Source organism: Euprymna scolopes, chromosome 15 (genome assembly GCF_053919585.1).
Source record: "Euprymna scolopes isolate OS-2025 chromosome 15, ASM5391958v1, whole genome shotgun sequence".
In the NCBI taxonomy this organism is placed as follows: Eukaryota; Metazoa; Mollusca; class Cephalopoda; order Sepiida; family Sepiolidae; genus Euprymna; species Euprymna scolopes.
The window spans coordinates 126108649-126126733 of record NC_136496.1 but is presented as its reverse complement, the minus strand read 5'-3'; the positions used below and the strand labels follow the sequence as shown (position 1 = coordinate 126126733).

The 18085-nt window shown below is 34.7% G+C and overlaps 1 protein-coding gene across 5 annotated transcripts in view; it reads left to right on the top strand.

Annotated features, from left to right (window-relative positions):
• Window positions 1-18085, top strand: part of LOC145294117 (uncharacterized) — a 173586-nt gene that overhangs the window by 92721 nt on the left and 62780 nt on the right. For all 5 annotated transcript variants that reach the window (XM_080141217.1, XM_080141219.1, XM_080141216.1 and 2 more), the window contains exon 2: window positions 3370-3441. In XM_080141217.1, coding sequence (XP_079997343.1) covers window positions 3370-3441 — 72 coding nt within the window. The remainder of the gene's footprint in view (window positions 1-3369; window positions 3442-18085) is intronic.

Below are 18085 nucleotides of genomic sequence, written 5' to 3'. Positions count from 1 at the left end.
ATTCTGGTAAATGGAATCAATAATAGATCATATCAGCCTAAAAATTGAGCAAAACTCCATTTTGCAAAAAATAGTACTCAAGCACAATGACTATCCATTAAGAAACAATTTTGTATTTCAATTTTGCACGTCTCCCTGAGCTTCTATTAAATGTGCACATGACGTTGTGAATCCCTGCAGTCATAACAACCAAACCCATAACTTTTTACAATAAGTATTGCATTTTAGCATTAAATAACCAAGAGGTGATTTGCTATTAAGCAAGAAAAATTCTTTGCTTATTCACGGTGCTCTGCAACTTCCATAATTCCGTTTCTTATTTGGAGATCTCTTGTGGAGAGCAGAAAGTAGATCTTGGGTTTACCTTTGACAGATTTGTAACTCTCATTTCCCTCCTGTTTTGTCCTTTAGTCCTCATATTCCATGAATAATCTTTCTGAAACTTTTTTCCTGGGTCTGCTATTGTTTTGAGGATTGTATGTGAAAATTTTTCAATCTTCTCATAGTATTCATTATCATTCGACTGTTAATCCATACATCTCATTAATCTGTATCCTGTAGTTGCTTTTAGCCTTGGTGAGTCGTAACTTATTAGTAAATAGAAAATGAATGTATCCATCTATAAATATAAAAGCGAAAATGTATGTATGTATATGTGTTGGCTTTTTCTGTATGTCTACAAAAGGCTTTTTTCAGAGAAGCGGTCAGTCGCTTCACAACTTTTAAAAACTTTTTATATCAAATATAAATTGTAATATCTCACAGTTAACAACGAAGCTTGCCTGTCTATTTAATTTCGGGAAGATAAATATTCAACATTTGTCATTCGCCGCATGTGGGTTAGTCTTTTTCCTATTACATCTTGGGAAAATACTATCCCGCAGTCAAAGTTGACCTCATTAACTCATTAAAACAGGCACCTGCCAAATCCAAGTAATTAAATAAATTCAAACGTGTTTCCATTAGCATCTTGCGGTGGGGCAATCATTAACGTCGCACGTTTTTTTTTTTTTTTTTCACACTTTAATTTACAACTTTGCCTCAACCGTTCGGGTTCGATCCTCAGACTTACTTTTTTTAAAAATTTTTTTCTTTTAACTCCCACCCCCGGAGTTTCCACACACACACACATCTCCAAACACCTGGGCAACACCGGGTACCCCTCACTAGTGTATAATAAATTAAACAAAAATAATTTCATCAACCAGTAAATATATTGAATATATATAATGAAGATATCATTTTTAGTTTATATTTTATACCTTTTAGAAGTATTTTCCTAAATTGCATCCCCCCTCACACCACTATCATATCTATTACAGGGTGGAACGATAAAATTGTCACCCTAAACAAAACACTACAGTTTTATTCTAAAACTTTTATTGAAAAAAACAATTAAGGTAACTTGATTATGTTATAGAGCTGACATCTATCCAATGTAACTGCCTTCAGCCTCAATCACCACCTTGATACAGGTCCAGAACTGGGAGCATGCCTTTTCCACAAGTGCCAGCAAAAGCTTGATGAATACTAGACGGATGGTGGCAATCAGGCTGGATTTGGTGTTGCGAGAGGTCATGTTGGTGATGTTCTCGACATATGACTAAACAAAGTAGTTCAGCGGGTTCAGGTCTGAGGAGGAGGGCAGCCAGTGAGAGAAGGGAACAAAATAATAGCACTCCTTCTGAAGCCAAACCTGGGTCTCTTTGGACTTGTGGGCTGACTTTCAAGTAGACTTCAAAGATGTGAGGTAGCATGATATGGGCCTCACCTGAAACCAAAGATCATAAACGTAGTTGCATTGTTTTCATCACCCTGAACACGTCCCTGTTATTCGTGGCAATTCATTGATACATTTTGAGGGTGCTGGCAATGATCATGTTATCATAAACTGGATCAGTAGAGAGCATGAGTTATACAGTGGCACATCTCTAATCTCACTCGTTGAACATTGTGTCACTTTCAGACTTGATAGAAAGCTCCTATTGCTGTTGGGATTTCTACACAACTGGCCAACTAGTAGACGGTCTGCAACAAAAAAAAGAAAACCGGTTTTCATCAAACGGAAATGGAATCATGTCTTTTCTAGGGTAACAATTTTATTGTTTCACCCTGTACTAGAGTTCTTGTAGCTATTTGAAGCTAAAACTATACTATTATTAATGTACTCTTTCAATACTCAATTTAAGAATGTGGCGTGGGGTGTAGTGCAGTAAATGTTCATTCATCATAAGACAATCTTTCCAGGCATTACTTCTTCCTGAAGAGGGGGGGGGAGCATACATTAACAAGATATAGTTGTAATTGACTGTTCATTATCAAACTCAACACTAAAATTGTATATACTAGTAAAAGTATGCAAACAAAAGCAACCTTATTGGCTAGCATTAATAATTAACCTTTGAGATGGAATGTTAGTGAAAACGATTGACACTAGTAGACATGCTCTCCATTCGATTGTACTATTGTCAGTGTAAACAATATTGATATCGATCTGTCTGTATTTATGTCACTGATTTCCACTTTTAGGACGAAAATGACTATAACACTATTGCAAAACGTGTATATCTTTATGTATTTTTTTTTATCTATAAGCGCTCGTTAATACCTGCAAAAAATCTTTATTCAATTTTTGAGTAGTTGAACTTCAGCTGCTTTGGTAAAAAGCCATTCAATGAGTGGATACAGGTGGCTGTTGTAGTTTGTGTGGACGTTTTTATTTATTCTGTAAAATGATTTTCATAAAGCTTTCTTTGTACAAAGAAAGTTTTCTTTTTTAAAATTGCGGTATAGTTAAATCAATAAATTAAAAACAAAACAAAAAACAATTTTACCAAACGCAGTAAAATATAATTATCTACTGACCTGTATACTTTTAATATGCTTAAATTGTTTTTAGTTTTTCTTCAATGTTTGTGTTGTTTATCATCATATAAAAGATAAAATAGTTGACTGTGAGCCCTTACATTGATTAAATTCATGCTGAAAAGATAGTAAAAAAAGCTTTAAAATACTTACTCTACTACTATAATGTATGTGTGCAAATGGTAGTCATTGTAACGAGTTTCGTGTGATTAGTTTTTATGCCATGATTAGAAAAGAAAAATAGTTTTTATGCCATGATTAGAAAAGAAAAATAGTTTTTATGCCATGATTAGAAAAAAAAATAGTTTTTATGCCATGATTAGAAAAAACAAATAGTTTTTATGCCATGATTAGAAAAAAAAAATAGTTTTTATGCCATGATTAGATGTGGTTGATTTGTGAAAATGGAAAAATGATTTGCACATGTGTTTCTATTATATTATTATGTGTAGAGTATGTTGTCCCTTTTTTCTTCTTTTCACATTTTCTTTTTGTTTTCTTCAGGTCTTGGACAAACGAGTTTCTCGTAACCATGGAATGTTGGAAATTGTCGATGGAACATTGTTCCTTACACCAGTAAGTTTAAAATTATTTTTTTTTTTTTTTGCAATGAACATTACAAAAAAAAACCCAAAAAAAAAACCCTAATTTTAAAAAAATTTGGTTTTAAACTCATAACTTGATGATTCTAAAACCATTTCTTAATGTTTTCTTGTTTAAAAAAAAAAAAAAAAAAAAAAAGAAAAAATTCTTTTTAGATCCTTCTAGATGATTTCAAATAAAAATCATAACATGCATATTTGTTTAATCAGAAAAATTATTCAAGTATAAATTTAACAAATAAATTATTCACTGAATGCTTTTAACTGTTTGAATATCCGTTAAGCTAACATGACAACTATAATAGAAATCTCACCTGTCTGTTTAAATGTGTTTATGTCTGCCTAAAACTTTAGACAGAGGCAACGGATTTTCACAAGATTGGTATTGTTTTGAAGTGCGACCCTTCGGACGACAAATATCGAAAAATTGGTTGAAAACATTAATTCCTTCACCTTCATTTGGACCTTTTTCTACAAGGCGGGGTCTCTTTTTTCGACAATATTTTTGCAGGTCATCCCCTCTTTTCGATTGACTAGCCTTAATTTCGATATTCACCACTTCCGGTTTTGTGATGGATGCAACGGCAAAGACGTCACGTTTTTTTTCACCTTCACTGTACGGGTTCGAGCCTGCCTGCCTACTAACAAATTTTTTTTTCTCAACACACACCTCCACACACCCGAGCATTTTTTGTATGTCCAGCAAAGGCTGTTTTTGGAGGGGTTCTCTGTGGGCTTACTACTTTTTAGAACTTTTTATATACCGTCTAGATCGTAATATCTACGTTTGCAAATGCACGTTGCATCTAGATTTATTTACATGACTTTTACAAAATTCTTGTTATTTCAGCCCCTCTCATGTTGGTTTGTCTTTTTCGTATAAATAAAATGAAACTAAGTTGAAACGGGAACAGTTCTTCGGCTTTCATGCCGGGAAGGTCCAGAAAGCAATAAGGCTTTGATCAATATGGGGGAAACAAACCCCTTGTATCAGACAATTGCTATTCAATTTTAACAATCCTCTTTTTATGCGAAGCTGTGTGCCCCCCCCCCCCCCCAACATCTTGAGGAAACAAAACCAGCCAAAGTTGAGTAAACAAATCCAAAAAAACTGCCTCGCAGTAAAAGTTAATTGCGGGATTTCTATTTGACCTCATTAAATTCACCCACCTGTCAATTCAGTTTTTAATCTTTCAATAAATTCAGACGTTTTTCTGTTATTCTCCCTTGCTGGCCGAGCGGGTAAACATGTCAGGGGTTTTTTTTTTTTTTTTTTTTTCACACTTTATTTTCCACCTTCGCCTAAAGGCTTCTGGTTCGATCCTACCTATCTACCAAAACTTTTTATCATATTTGTTTTAATCTAACCCCCCCCCCCCCCAACACACACACACACACACACACATATCCAGGCACCCAGGTAACGCCGGGTACCCCTGCTAGTATATATATATAAACGGCAAAATGTGTGTGTATGTCTCGCAAAAACTTTTGACAGAGGCGACAGATCCTCACGAGATCGGTATTGCTTTAAAGCTCGACCCTTCGGACGACAAATATAAAAAAAAATTGGCCAAAAACATTAATGAACTGGGCAGTTTTCTATAAGGAGGGGGTCGTTTATTTTGCATTGCCATTTTTGCAAGTCATCGTATCAGTTGGATTGACTTCGCTTAATTTCAACGTTCCGAACTTCCGGTCAAACAATCGAGACATCGGCAACCACGGCACTTTTTTTTTTTTTTTTTTCCTCCTTCGCATTACAGTTCGAGCCTGTCTGCTTTCTACCACATTTTTCTTTTTTTCTCTCTCTCTCTCTCTCTCTCTCTCTCTCTCTCTCTCTCTCTCTCCACCCAAACTGCCTACTGTTGTTGCCCCTCCCCACACACACAACTACCAATTTATTTTTTATCCCCCCCCCCTACACTGATGGGTGGGGGTCCTAACTAGACCCAAGCAATGCTGAGGAACCCTGCTACTATACCACTTTTTAAAAATACCTTTTAATTACCTCTTACCCCCCCCCCCCCCCCCGTCCCAGGAGGTCCTTATATTTCCACATGCCGGGTACCCCCCCCCCCCGCCACTACCCTTTTTTTTTTTTAATTATTAACTTTCTCTCCACCCAGTCTGCCTACTGTTGTTTTGATTTTAAACCCCGGACTTTCTGCTGTTATTTTAAACCCCCCCTTCCTCCCCACAATACACACCTCTCCAAATCCGAGGTTCAAGCCGGGTACTCCTGCTAGTATCTAATGAATGTTACATTTTTTTTTTGTTTCTTGAATACCTTCTTGTCAGTAACGCTTGTCTGCATGAATGTCACTGTGGATAATTGCCCCAGTTTTCATTGTTTGCTCTTCTCTTCAAAATGCAAACTTTGATTACATATAATCTTTACAAACAGGTGGAAAGTTGAGTCAATTTTTTTTTTCATAATAAATATTTCAGCCACCAAGCATTTATGAAACTGAAAGGTCTTAACCTAAAAATCTTGTGTGTTTTTCAGTTCTTCTCAACAATGGCATTATACTTTCAACATCTTGTCCTAGTTTTTTTTTTTGTTTTTCACTCTATCCACTTCACACCATTTTTCTATTTGTATCTTCTGTTTTTTGTTTTTTTTATAACACCATTTTGTTTTCTCCTTATTTTTTTCTGTTTGACAACTTTTCATATATTTAAATCTATATTTCATATTAGAAATATAGATTAAAATATTAAAAAAAAAAAAATATTCCCATTTTCATTGCTGGTTTAGTCTGCAGGAAAGTTTGATACAAACTGTAGTGTGTGTATGTGCGTTTTTCCTTCAGATCACCCCTCTCTGAACCTAACACATCCATAACTAAAGGTCTGCTGATTTTCATAAATAAATGGACTCTTTGTAGGAGGTATTTATTTTTCTCTCAATTCAAGAAATGTGACTTTAGAGTCATAAAGTAGGATTGAAAAATTAGCACCCCAGACCTACAAGATACCTGTGCAACGCTGTCAGCATCCCCTAGCAGAGCCACCGCAGGCGATCAGCAATGAAACTTCTTTCTTAAAGAGAGAAGGCAAAGCCTGAGAAAGTGGACCTTCTAGAACTACACAGAATCAGCATTACATCGCAGTCAACAGGGAACGTTATTACAAGAATGATTTCATCTCTGTTGATATTCGCACCCGAGGGCAAAAATCTCCCAGCTGATGTGAACCTAATTTGAAACGATGCAAGAACATTTAATAAAACCTAATTTGTGAGAATGGAAAGGATTCAGGAAATCTTAAAGAAGAGCTTTAATGTCACACAACATCAGTCACTTATTTTTACTCAAATGAGAACAGCCGATCGCTAAATTCTGTTACTATGAAATGCTGTTTGAGTGCAATATTTTCCCTTTTGACATGTTTTTACAATGTGAACGGAAGGAATTGGTAAAAAGAAATTTGAAAATAAAATAAATTTTTTTTCTTTTTTTTTAAATTCAATTCATTGCTTGAATTTTCAAATCCATATCTAAAAAAAAATATGAATGTAAAACAAAATAGGTAAATGTAAAATATAAAACTCCAAGAAAAGAAAATACCCTATAAATGTCACATCTCATAGTTCTGTTGAGTGTGAAAGAGGGGTGTAATGTATACACTGCAGACTATAGAATCTAAGGTAATATCAAATTATCAAATTACTTTGACTTTGTATTGTAATAACATTGGGAAAGCTAAGAACTCCATTTCCCAACTATAGTTAAAAATAACAACTTGTGTTTAATAAATTGTTTACACTGATTCATTCCCTATATACATTGTTTTTGACCTCAAATAAAGCAGATAAACCAACACGTTGGCAACAAAAATTTAATAACAAACAAAAAAAAAGTTTATTTAAATTAACTTTGATGACAATAAATTCACCTATTGTGTTAGACCTCACAAAATATGCGATTGTCAAACATTTATTGTGAGAAAACATGAAATATAAAACTGAGCAAGTCATAACTATTTTTATCTTTTTTAATTAAACAAGATATGTTGTAAAAACCAGGGTTGCAGGGTTTGATGGTTTAACTTCCGACTCGAACTTCTTGCGTCATTAATAGTTTTATTCCAGGCAACTTTTAATCAGGTTACTATTTTAGGTGGCGTTTTAACAATTTTTGAATATTGGTGTTTCCAAATTTAGTGCACGCAATATTGTGTGTCTTAGTGCATATAGTTTTCTTTATGAAAAAGGTCCACTCAACAATATGGTTGTCTTAATACCTGGTTTTAAGCAGGGTTGCAATCTTTAGGTATAAGGTCAGATTCCAACTCTTGCGATTCTAAAATATTCCACTCTGATTCTAAAAGAATAGCAGTAGTGGTTGTTCAACGGTAAAACAATTAACAAGGAGATTTTTGAGGTTTATCTGGAATATTTAAGAATTTGATCTGTATTATGTGAATGCATAATAATACTTGTGACACTTGGTGAGAAAGTCTACAGTTGCTTTCTTTATCTGTGTGTGCAATTTACTAATGTTTCTCTTGCAATATTAAATATCTGTCAGCTTTAATATTAAATAAAAAATTTTCTTTCATGAAAATAATTGTCGTGTGTGTGTGTGTGTGTGTGTGTGTGTGAGTGTGAGAGAGAGAGAGAGAGAGAGAGAAAGAGAGAAAAAAAAAACAAAAAAAAAACGGCCGTGCACGTTTTTGTATGTTTAGCAAAGGCTTTTATCGCCGGGCTTCTCCGAGGGGTGGGGGTTACTATTCTTTAGAACTTTTTATATACTCCTAGATCATAATTTCTATGATTTGTGAAGGGGCGTCGTATCTATATTTATTTACATTGACCTTTATAAAATTCATGCTATTTCTTCCTCTTAACTTTCACTTTCTGCATGTCAACTTTTTAATCGCTAAATTTGACCGGTTTTCACTTCCTCTCTCGTCTTAACCTGTGATTTTACCACTACGCTTTCTTTCACTTTCTTTTCCCCCTTTCACATCGCGCCACGGGTTCGAGCCTGCCTGCCTGCCTACTAACACTTTTTTTTTTTTTTTCCAACGTTCTTTTCCTTCTTCGCTGTTCGGCTTCCAGCCTGCCTTCCATACTATCACTTTTTTTTTTTTTTTTTCCTACACACACACACACACACACACATACAAACGCCAGACACACCCGCTAGTTTTTAACTAAATGTTCTTAAAATAAAACAAATGTCGATTTAAAAACTGTATTTATTGAAAAATGTAACAAATTTATATTGGGATTCTTAGTGTTCTCATTTTGGTTATTTTTACGTTTCAACTGATGTAACTTCCAAGCTACAAATCTGTAACTTTGCTTGCTTTTTATTTCCTCAGTATGAAAGAATTACTTCTACTCTGCTATAACTGGATAGAAGATTTGAGTAGTTTTTATTTATATTCTTAGTAATTCCTGTACTGAGGATTGAACCTTCAATATTCAGATTTCTCACTTAGAATTGATTATACTTAGCACTTTATCCATTGTGCAACGGGTCCATATAGATAATTCTAGTAAATTTTAGCAGCCATAAATCTGTTCTTTTTAGATGTGTAATGTTACTATTCAATACTAATGTCTATATATCTATGTCAGGTTATTGAAAGAGCACCCCAGCAGTGTGCTTGATAATAAAAAAATAAATAAAATAAAATAAGAAAACTAAAAAAAACAAAAAAACTTGTAATATTTATGGGTTACAGAAGATTAGAACAATAATGGTACCGTCAGTTTCAAATCCAAACAAAGGCAACCAATTATATGTTTATGTTGAACTCTCTTCAGCCTTTGGAGAAATGGGTGTATTACTTATTTTTTTTTTGTCCTGGGATGGATATAAGATAATTTTTATCGTGTCTAACTTGCCCTTGTGCGGAGGCAACTCAAGAGTGGGAGTTGATTGTTATTTTCATCAATCAATGGAATCTATTGTGGATCAACTGTTAAAACTCTAAAACTATCTTTCTTTAGTTGAGATTTGAAATCTTTATTCTTTCTGCAAATTCCATAGTTGTATTTGTTGTATATTGCTGCCGTGCTTAAAAATATATTCATTCTGTGGACATCTGGCATGAATGCAGACGTCCCAATATAATTGTACCACCTTTGTTCAAAGAAATACTCTGGTTAATATAATTTCAGAATATATCTGGTTATGAGGTGCTCTATCTCCAAAACCCTTGTAAGAGTTTGACATTTTCATTCTAGACCCCCACAATATTATTGTTTGTACTATCTGTCAACAGAACAGATATTACACTTTGATTTTAGCCAAAAGACTGAGAAAGAGTATTTTAGTGTAATCCATATTCAATACAGCAATGAGATCAGATGTAATTTAAAAAATTACTTGTTTTGGCAATTGGATAATACTATCTTTTAAAAATGGGTGAATGGTGATAATGTATGTACAAACAAAATGGCCATTGCATATATAGATTTTTCTCATATTGTATTATATTCTTGATTAGGTATTTTATTTATTTTCAAGAAACACAAACGGACAATATCTTGTTTTGATAGTTTCATGAATGCAAAAGAAAAGTAACATGAATTCATACGTTTCTGAATTTTTCAGATGAGGATTCGTTATTCATATTATTTGAATTCATCGAGTTACTGTTCTCATCTTGAATTTACACAACGTTTCAGTTGATGTAATCCCCGACCTTCAGGTGTATCTTGTCGAACTCCAGAATTTGGATGGAATTTCAGACTAAGTTGAAACTGAGCGGTTCCCGGCTTTCGTCCCAGGAACATCCAGAAAGCAATTAGCTTTTGATCAATGTAGGGGAAACCCCCTTATATCAGACAATTGCTATTCAATTGGACACTCCCCTTTATATGGGAGCTGGTTCTCTCCCCTCAACATCTTTGGAAAACAAAACTAGAACCACTACCTCGCAGCGAAAGTTGGGTAAACAAACCCCAAAAAACTGCCTCGCAGTAAAAATTAAGAGCGGGATTTCATTCAGTCTATGGTGTGATATTTGACCTTGCAATTGTTTTTAATCATTAAATTGAAACGTTTTCAGTTATTGTCCCTTGCTGGCCTAGCGGTAACATGTCAGGGTTTTTTTTTTCACACTTTTTTTTTTTTTCCAACCATTGCCTCGAGGCTTCTGGTTCGATCCTACCTACTTACCAAAACGTTTTTCTGATTTTTTAAAGTTAAACATCGTTTTTTTTTTTTTTTTTTATAATTTTTAAACAGGGTTATTACTTCACCCATTTTGTTTTGATCTACCTCCTCTCCATCACACATACACACCTCCAAACACCCGGGTAACGCCGCCCCCCCCACTAGTGTTTTTATATATATATATATATATATATATACACACACACACCGGCCGCACATGTTTTTGTATGTCCAGCAAAGGCTTTTTTCGTGGGGATTCTCGGAGGGGTTACTATTCTTTAGAACTTTTTATATACTTCCTAGATCAAAATATCTACGATTTGCGAAGGAACCTCCTATCTGGATTTATTTACATCGACTTTTATAAAATTCACGCTATTCCATCCTCTCGCGTGTTTGTGTTTTTGCTATTCAATTGAACACTCCTTTTTTTGCAAATTTACCTGGCCTTCAGCCAACATTCATTTCTGCATTCACTTAGCAAGTCAACATTTTCATTGACATTGCTAAATTTGAATGCTTTTCACTTTGTAGTGTAGCGGTAAAACTTCACATTTTCTTTCACTTTTTATTCTGCCTTTGCGTCACAGGTTCGAACCTGTCTGCCTACTAACACATTTTTTTTTTTTTTTTCCTCCCAAACACCTGGGCAACGCGCATCACAGGTTCAAGCCTGCCTACTAACACTTTTTGTGCTCAACAGACACCTCCAAACACCCGGGCAACGCCGGGTACCCCCGTTAGTATAGTATATATATAATTGTTTAATTATTACTATATATATTACCTATTATTTATAATTAACAGTTCCCATATCTTGTTAAATTCTTTACTAGGTCTACTTCATAATTGTTTGTCTTCCAGCATATGTGCTGTTTCTTTGAGTCATCTTACTCTCCACCATTCTTCTATGATTTTTACTTCATCCCATAATGGAAGATGGTTTCCTTTTTCCTTTCAGATATGGTCGGCCATACCCGACTTTTCAATCTCTCCACATACTAAAGCTTTTCGATATTCTAATCGTACATTTAGTAGACAACATGTCTCACCTTTGTATAGTTTTCTACATTTATGCAGTTCTTGGTCATAATTTTTTCTGTAGAGTTGAATTGCTTCTGAATTTTATCCTGATGACATATTCGTTGAAGTTTTTTCAACAAGCCATTCATGTATGGTATACAAACTGTGATGAGTTTCTGAGTTGCATCCTTTTGTGTCTGATCCAGATTTCTTGGAGCTTAACGTCATGCTCTCTGGATAGTTGTTCTGGTGAAGGGTTTTTCTTAAATCGTCCATCACCTCTTGATATGAATTGCTGTTGCTACATATTGCTTTCGCTCAGTGTTTTAGGCAATGGTCGATTCATTTCTTTACATTATATGGATGGTGGTAGTTAAAGTTTAGGTACTGTTTAGTGAAAGTTGGTTTTCGGTGTACAGATGACATAAACCCCTGACTCATGTGGGTAATTAGCACATCTAGGAACGATAATTTATTGTTTTTTTTTTTTTTTTTATTGAAAACTATATAGTTGGAAAGATAGTTCACATGGTAAAGTAATGTTTAAACTACCCGTGTGAAGTAAAGAAAGGGCTCTGTTTGAATTCCAGACTTTGACAGAAACATTCCAGAGGTCAACAAGATGCACCTGGAGGTCAGAAGTTACATCAAACGAAACGTTTTGAAAATGACATTGAAGATGAAAGCAGTAGTCCTAATCATGGAAATTGTACAAATAGACAAGTTCTTTTTACATGCATTTTATTTCTGTTTGAACTTTATAACAAATTTAAATGTAAATTCTTTTTTATTCTTCGCCATTATCAATTGTTGAATGTATAGTAAAAAAAAAAAAAAAAAAAAAATTGATTATAAATTACTCACTACAGATAGCTTCTATTAGATGTGAGATCTCCAATATTTTTCGAAAGCAAATATTCATATTGAATTGCTAGAAGTTTATATCCTTAGTTTTATTTTTTTTTTTAATTTTTAATCATTTGCTTAGAATTTATTTTTCTTCATATCTTTCTCTGTTTCTGTTTTTTTCTGTCCATTTTTACCTGATTACTTGAATCTATTCCCTGTGGGTAGGGAAAGGTAAAAGACTTGTTATATACTTAGTTGGGGGGGGGGTCTCTTTCTTGCTAACGGCCTTTTTAAACCTCGTTAATATTTTAAACTTTTTGTTTTGAAACAAAATGCTAATTCTAACAAAATTTAATGAATTTAAAAGCAAAAAAAAGAAGGTAGAACCTATCAGTCGGTACTTTCAGTATGAAAAACATATTGTAAACATTCTTTGACACTCGAACGCCTTAACAACAAAACAATTTATCACAGCAAAAATATACTTTGGTTAACTACCTTAAAAGCCAGACTGGCCTGGAAATGAGATCATTTAAGTTAAATTCCATATGAATGTAGGAGTGGGAACAATTGGAGAAGGGCAGTTGAGGAAATTGGGGAGGAAGCAGATTAGGTAATTGATCTCGTTTTCAGATATTTTTTTTTTTTTTCTTACCATTGGCTACTCGCATGCCTGGGTATAATTTAGAATCTATTAGATTGTAAAAACTTGAAAATCGGATGCAGCATCAAATCTTGGAAACATGTTTACCAGAAAAAAACAGTTGGAAATAAGTCATACAGCATCCACTATGACGATGCAATTCATACAGCTGTGTCGCGTAAAAATGATGCTATTAAACATGACATGGGACAAGGAGAAAGAAGCAACCTTAATAGAATGATGCTGGGTTAAACAGAACTGAGAGAGGAAAGAATGTAATACCAAGGCTTTATGTACAACATGAAAAACTGGAATCTTAGGAAGATCTTCATTTCATTAATTATAGGAGCAACTGGACTTTTGGAAAAAGACTTTCAAAAACTACCTAAGGTAGATACCCAATAAACCAAGTGCAAGAGAGATACAAACAATTGCACTTGGGATGGTTAAAATCTTTTGGTTGGAATGTATGCAAATGAAAATCTAGCATCCGGTAGGATAGTCCATCCCCAGCAAGAACAAAATAAGAAAATTAAAAAGTGAAAACAAAAGTTGAGCCAAGCTAAATCTCAAACTTTCAACCATATCGACACATGAGCATCAAATCTTAAGACACTGCCCATTCTTTTTATAAATTTTATTAAATAATATGCTGTAACTTTTGTGGGAAAAGATATAAAATGTTGAAAATGACATTTTTTGCTTGAAAAACGAAAATATCTATGTACAAATACTTGACTTTGACAAAAATTGTTAAATATCAAATGCATCAGCAAGTCTTGGAAACATGTTTACCAGAAAGAACAGTTGGAAATAAGTCATACACCATCCACTATGACTCTGAAATTCATACAGCTGTGTCGCATGAAAACTGACCTATTAAACTTGACATAGTGATATGGGACAAGAATTAGAAACAAGTAGAAGTTAGTGTTTTCAATGATGCTGAGTTAAACAAAGCTGAGATGGGAAAGATAACGGACAAAAAAGAAAGATTAGATAAGAAGCAGGAACTTCTCCTTTCAGAAGTGAGGTGGATTTCTTGCCTGAGGCTTGTATCATTTAGAGAACTTAACCCCCCCCCCCAAAAAAAAACAAGACACCTTGAAGAACAAGATTTTCTCCACATTAAAAACTTCATGTTTAACCTGTAGCAGTTAACAAACTATTTACTATAAGCGGATCAATGCCCGGTGTCAAAGTGATTCGGCCACATTGACCAATCGGTTGGCAGGGCGCATTGATTTGAGGTGTCCCCTTAAGGACTATTTTTAGCCCTTTGGGATCTGAGGTGTGATCGCTAGAGAGACGCCAGCAAGCGACCTATACAGACCTCTCTCACTGACCCCTCCCACTGCTACTTGTTGACGACTGCAGTCTGATGGCAGACGACACCTTCAAACAGACATTTACACTTTCTTTCTTTCTCTTCAGTCTGAGATACAATCTCGCCTTTTCTAAATAAACCCTTTATTATTTTGTTGAAAGCAACATCGTTTGACCTTGTGTTTAAGTAATTATTAGGAGAAAAATGCATAACATTTCCCTCCTCTTATGGGGAGAGAACAATTAAATAGGAATAATGTTTGCCATTATCTAATCTATAAAAGTTGGAGGTAGATTTATTGCTTGTTTCTTTAAGGTTCACTCATTTGCTAAGAAGTAACGTATGTATTGGGGAGGGGAGATAAGCATTCACAAAAGTTTTTAAGGTATGGAATATTTTTCTGGTATTTTAGCAAATCATCTGAATCTCTTAATCCTTCAATTGAAATTAGTAAATGTAGCACAAAAACATCATAGCTACTTGTTTCCATGGTGATACATTAAGCCAGTTACCTAGCTGCCGGTTTGAATTGTATCCATGGTAACAGTTAAGATACTGCACAATTTATATACTGTATGTGGATGACGTGTGTGTGTGTGTATATATATATAATATATACATATATATATATATATATTTCAATCAATCCCCCATCCTTCTTTCTCTATTTGTCAAATTAAAGCCTCAAAACTACCAGATCATTTTTTTAATATAAAATTTCATATGTATTTCTTATTCTAATTTATATCAGTGATATTCACCGATATTATTGGTTGGGAGCTCTTTTTTTTTTTTTTTTTTTTTTTTTTCTGAAAAATAATTTCAAATATCGTCATGTTTAGCATTTTTGTATTTAAAAAGTAAAAAAAAAAAAAAAATCAAAGCTGAATAAGCAAATCCTACTTAAGTTTCTTCAGCAAATGTTTTTAACAATCCAAAAACAAATGGCTTTTTTTATTATTTTAATTCTTAAAAATATCAATAAAAATAATTTAAATGTTAAAACCTTTTCTTTTTTAAATACCTTCTTTAAAAGATTCTTGTTTCATTTTTAATAAATTTTTTTTATGAAACAATGAAAACCTTTTTTCTTTTGTTAAAATTTTTTTTCGTGTTTTAATATATTTCAGTTATTTTCTGGACCTAACTGATAATTATCCCTTGTGAGCTCAGATGAAATTGAAAGAAAATTTCAATCTATTTTATTTCTTGAAAATTAAGCATTTTTAAGATTATTTGCATTTTATGTTAACATATTGATTTCTATAACATACAAATATTAGCCTATATAGTGTATTTCATACTACTTCATTTAATCACATGAAATTAATATACGAAAGTATATTATGCGTAAACTTCAAGTGCTCAATACATAGGTAGAGCTAGGTAGTAAGTTATATATGTCATAGTTATTTTTATAACTTACTAATATATATATATATATATATATATATATACACACATACACACAGATCACCGAAGTTAAGCAATGTTGAGCCTGGTTAGTATCAGATGGGTGACCATTTGGGAATTCTAGGCACTGTATGTGCTCTCTGCTTATCTCTGCATTTGTTTCCAGTCGTCCTGCACTTTACTTGCCACTGGTATTTAACAAACACCCCGGATATCTTAGCATTAAGTGAGACTAACCTACACTCCTCTATCCCCTCTAACTACTTTAACATGCCTGGATATCTTCCACTTTGCTGTAAGGACTCTGACAGACATATGCACGGGCTTAGAGTATATATTCGAAACACCCTCCACTTGACTAGAGAAACTAAACTAGAATCGAACGATCAAGCCTTTATGTGCTTTAGACTTAACATGCAAGATAACATTAGCTCCTTTTATTCTCTCTACTGCTATTCCTCGATCCAGGACTGTACCCTAATAAACAAAGTCTCTGACAGCATAAATACAACACTTTCCCTCGACACTAGCGCACAAGTGCATGTATTTGGTGACTTCAATGTCCACCACAGCAACTGGCTTGGATTTTCTACTCACACAGACGCAGCTGGTACCACAACACATAAATTCTCTGTCTCATTCCCTATCACAGATAGTTACGTTTCCAACCCATTTCCCAGACCAGCATGAACAACACACATCACTTCTAGATCTGTTTCTGACCATAGTTCCCGATGACTATGTAACTAATGCCCACAGCCCACTTGGGAACGCCGATCATGCAGTGGTAATGGTTGAAATCACTCTAAACTCTAGAGCCAAAACTGAAGAGCCACTGCTCAAAACAATGAGATATTATAAAAGGCTGACTGTGAAGCCATCACCCCATTGCAAAATATCTTTTCACTTCCTGCTGAACATTGCACAAATGAGGCCGCTGAATGGTTCAAAATGGCAATTGAAGCACATGTTCCCATGCGCAAATTGTATAGCAAGCCCCACTCTCCCCAATGGTTTACTTCTACTTGTGCAGCTGCAATAACGCAAAGGCAGCATGCGTACCTCAAATTTAACCGACATAACTCTAGTTCAAACAGACAGAAGTATATAGAAGCCAGAAGTAACTGTAAGAAAGAAATAGCGACAGCTAAGAGAGAATTTACTGAAACCACTAAAAAACGCATCGAAGCACAGAAATTAGGAACCCGCGACTTCTGGAAAATCTACAACAGTGTAGTAAATAATGGGCAATCAACAATTCCCCCACTATCCAACAATCATGAGGTTGTTTGCTCTGCAACTGAGAAGGCTAGCATGCTTCCCAGTCGGTTTGCCTGCAACTCCACACTGGACCCTTCCAACCACCCCTCCCTGACTTTCCTTTGCAAACAGACGCCACATTAGACAATCTGAAAATAACCCCTTCTCAGGTGCATGCTATCATAAGAAATCTTGACACTGCAAAAGCATGTGGACCTGATCTCATCCCGGCTGTGCTATTAAAAAAGTGCTCCGCTGAAGTAGCTCCAGTTCTCTCCAAACTTTACAACAAATGTCTTAATAAATCTTGCTTTCCTGCATGCTGGAAAACTGCTTCTGTAGTATCAGTTTCCAAGAATTCTGGCGAAAGAACTGACCCAGTAAATTATCGCCCCATTAGCCTCCTCCCACTTCGCAAAAATATTTGAGACCATAATTAACCAAGCTCTAGTCCATCACCTTACAGATGCTAAACTTCTGACTGACCAGCAATTTGGATGTAGGCAAGCCCGTTCCACAGCAGACATCCTAACTGTAATCTCAGAATGTATATACCATTCACTGGACAAAGCTGGGGAGGGTAGAGCAGTAGCTCTAGATATATCTAAGGCTTCTGACAGGCATGAAGGTCTTCTCAGGAAAATCAGATCATATGGTATCACTGAAAGAATACATAACATAATTAATTCCTTCTTAAATAAGAGAAAAATCCAGGTTGTCCTCGACAGTCGTACATCCAAACAATATGATATAGATGCGGGAGTGCCTCAGGGTCTATCCTTGGACATCTGTTATTCCTAATATTCATAAATGACCTCCCTGACAAAATTGTTTGTGAGATGTGTATATATGCTGACAACACCACGCTCTATAACAGACACAACAGGAAAACAAATGAACACATATCTAAAGAAATGGCAGAAACACTAGAGGATGATTTCCGATCTGTAGTGGAATGGGGACA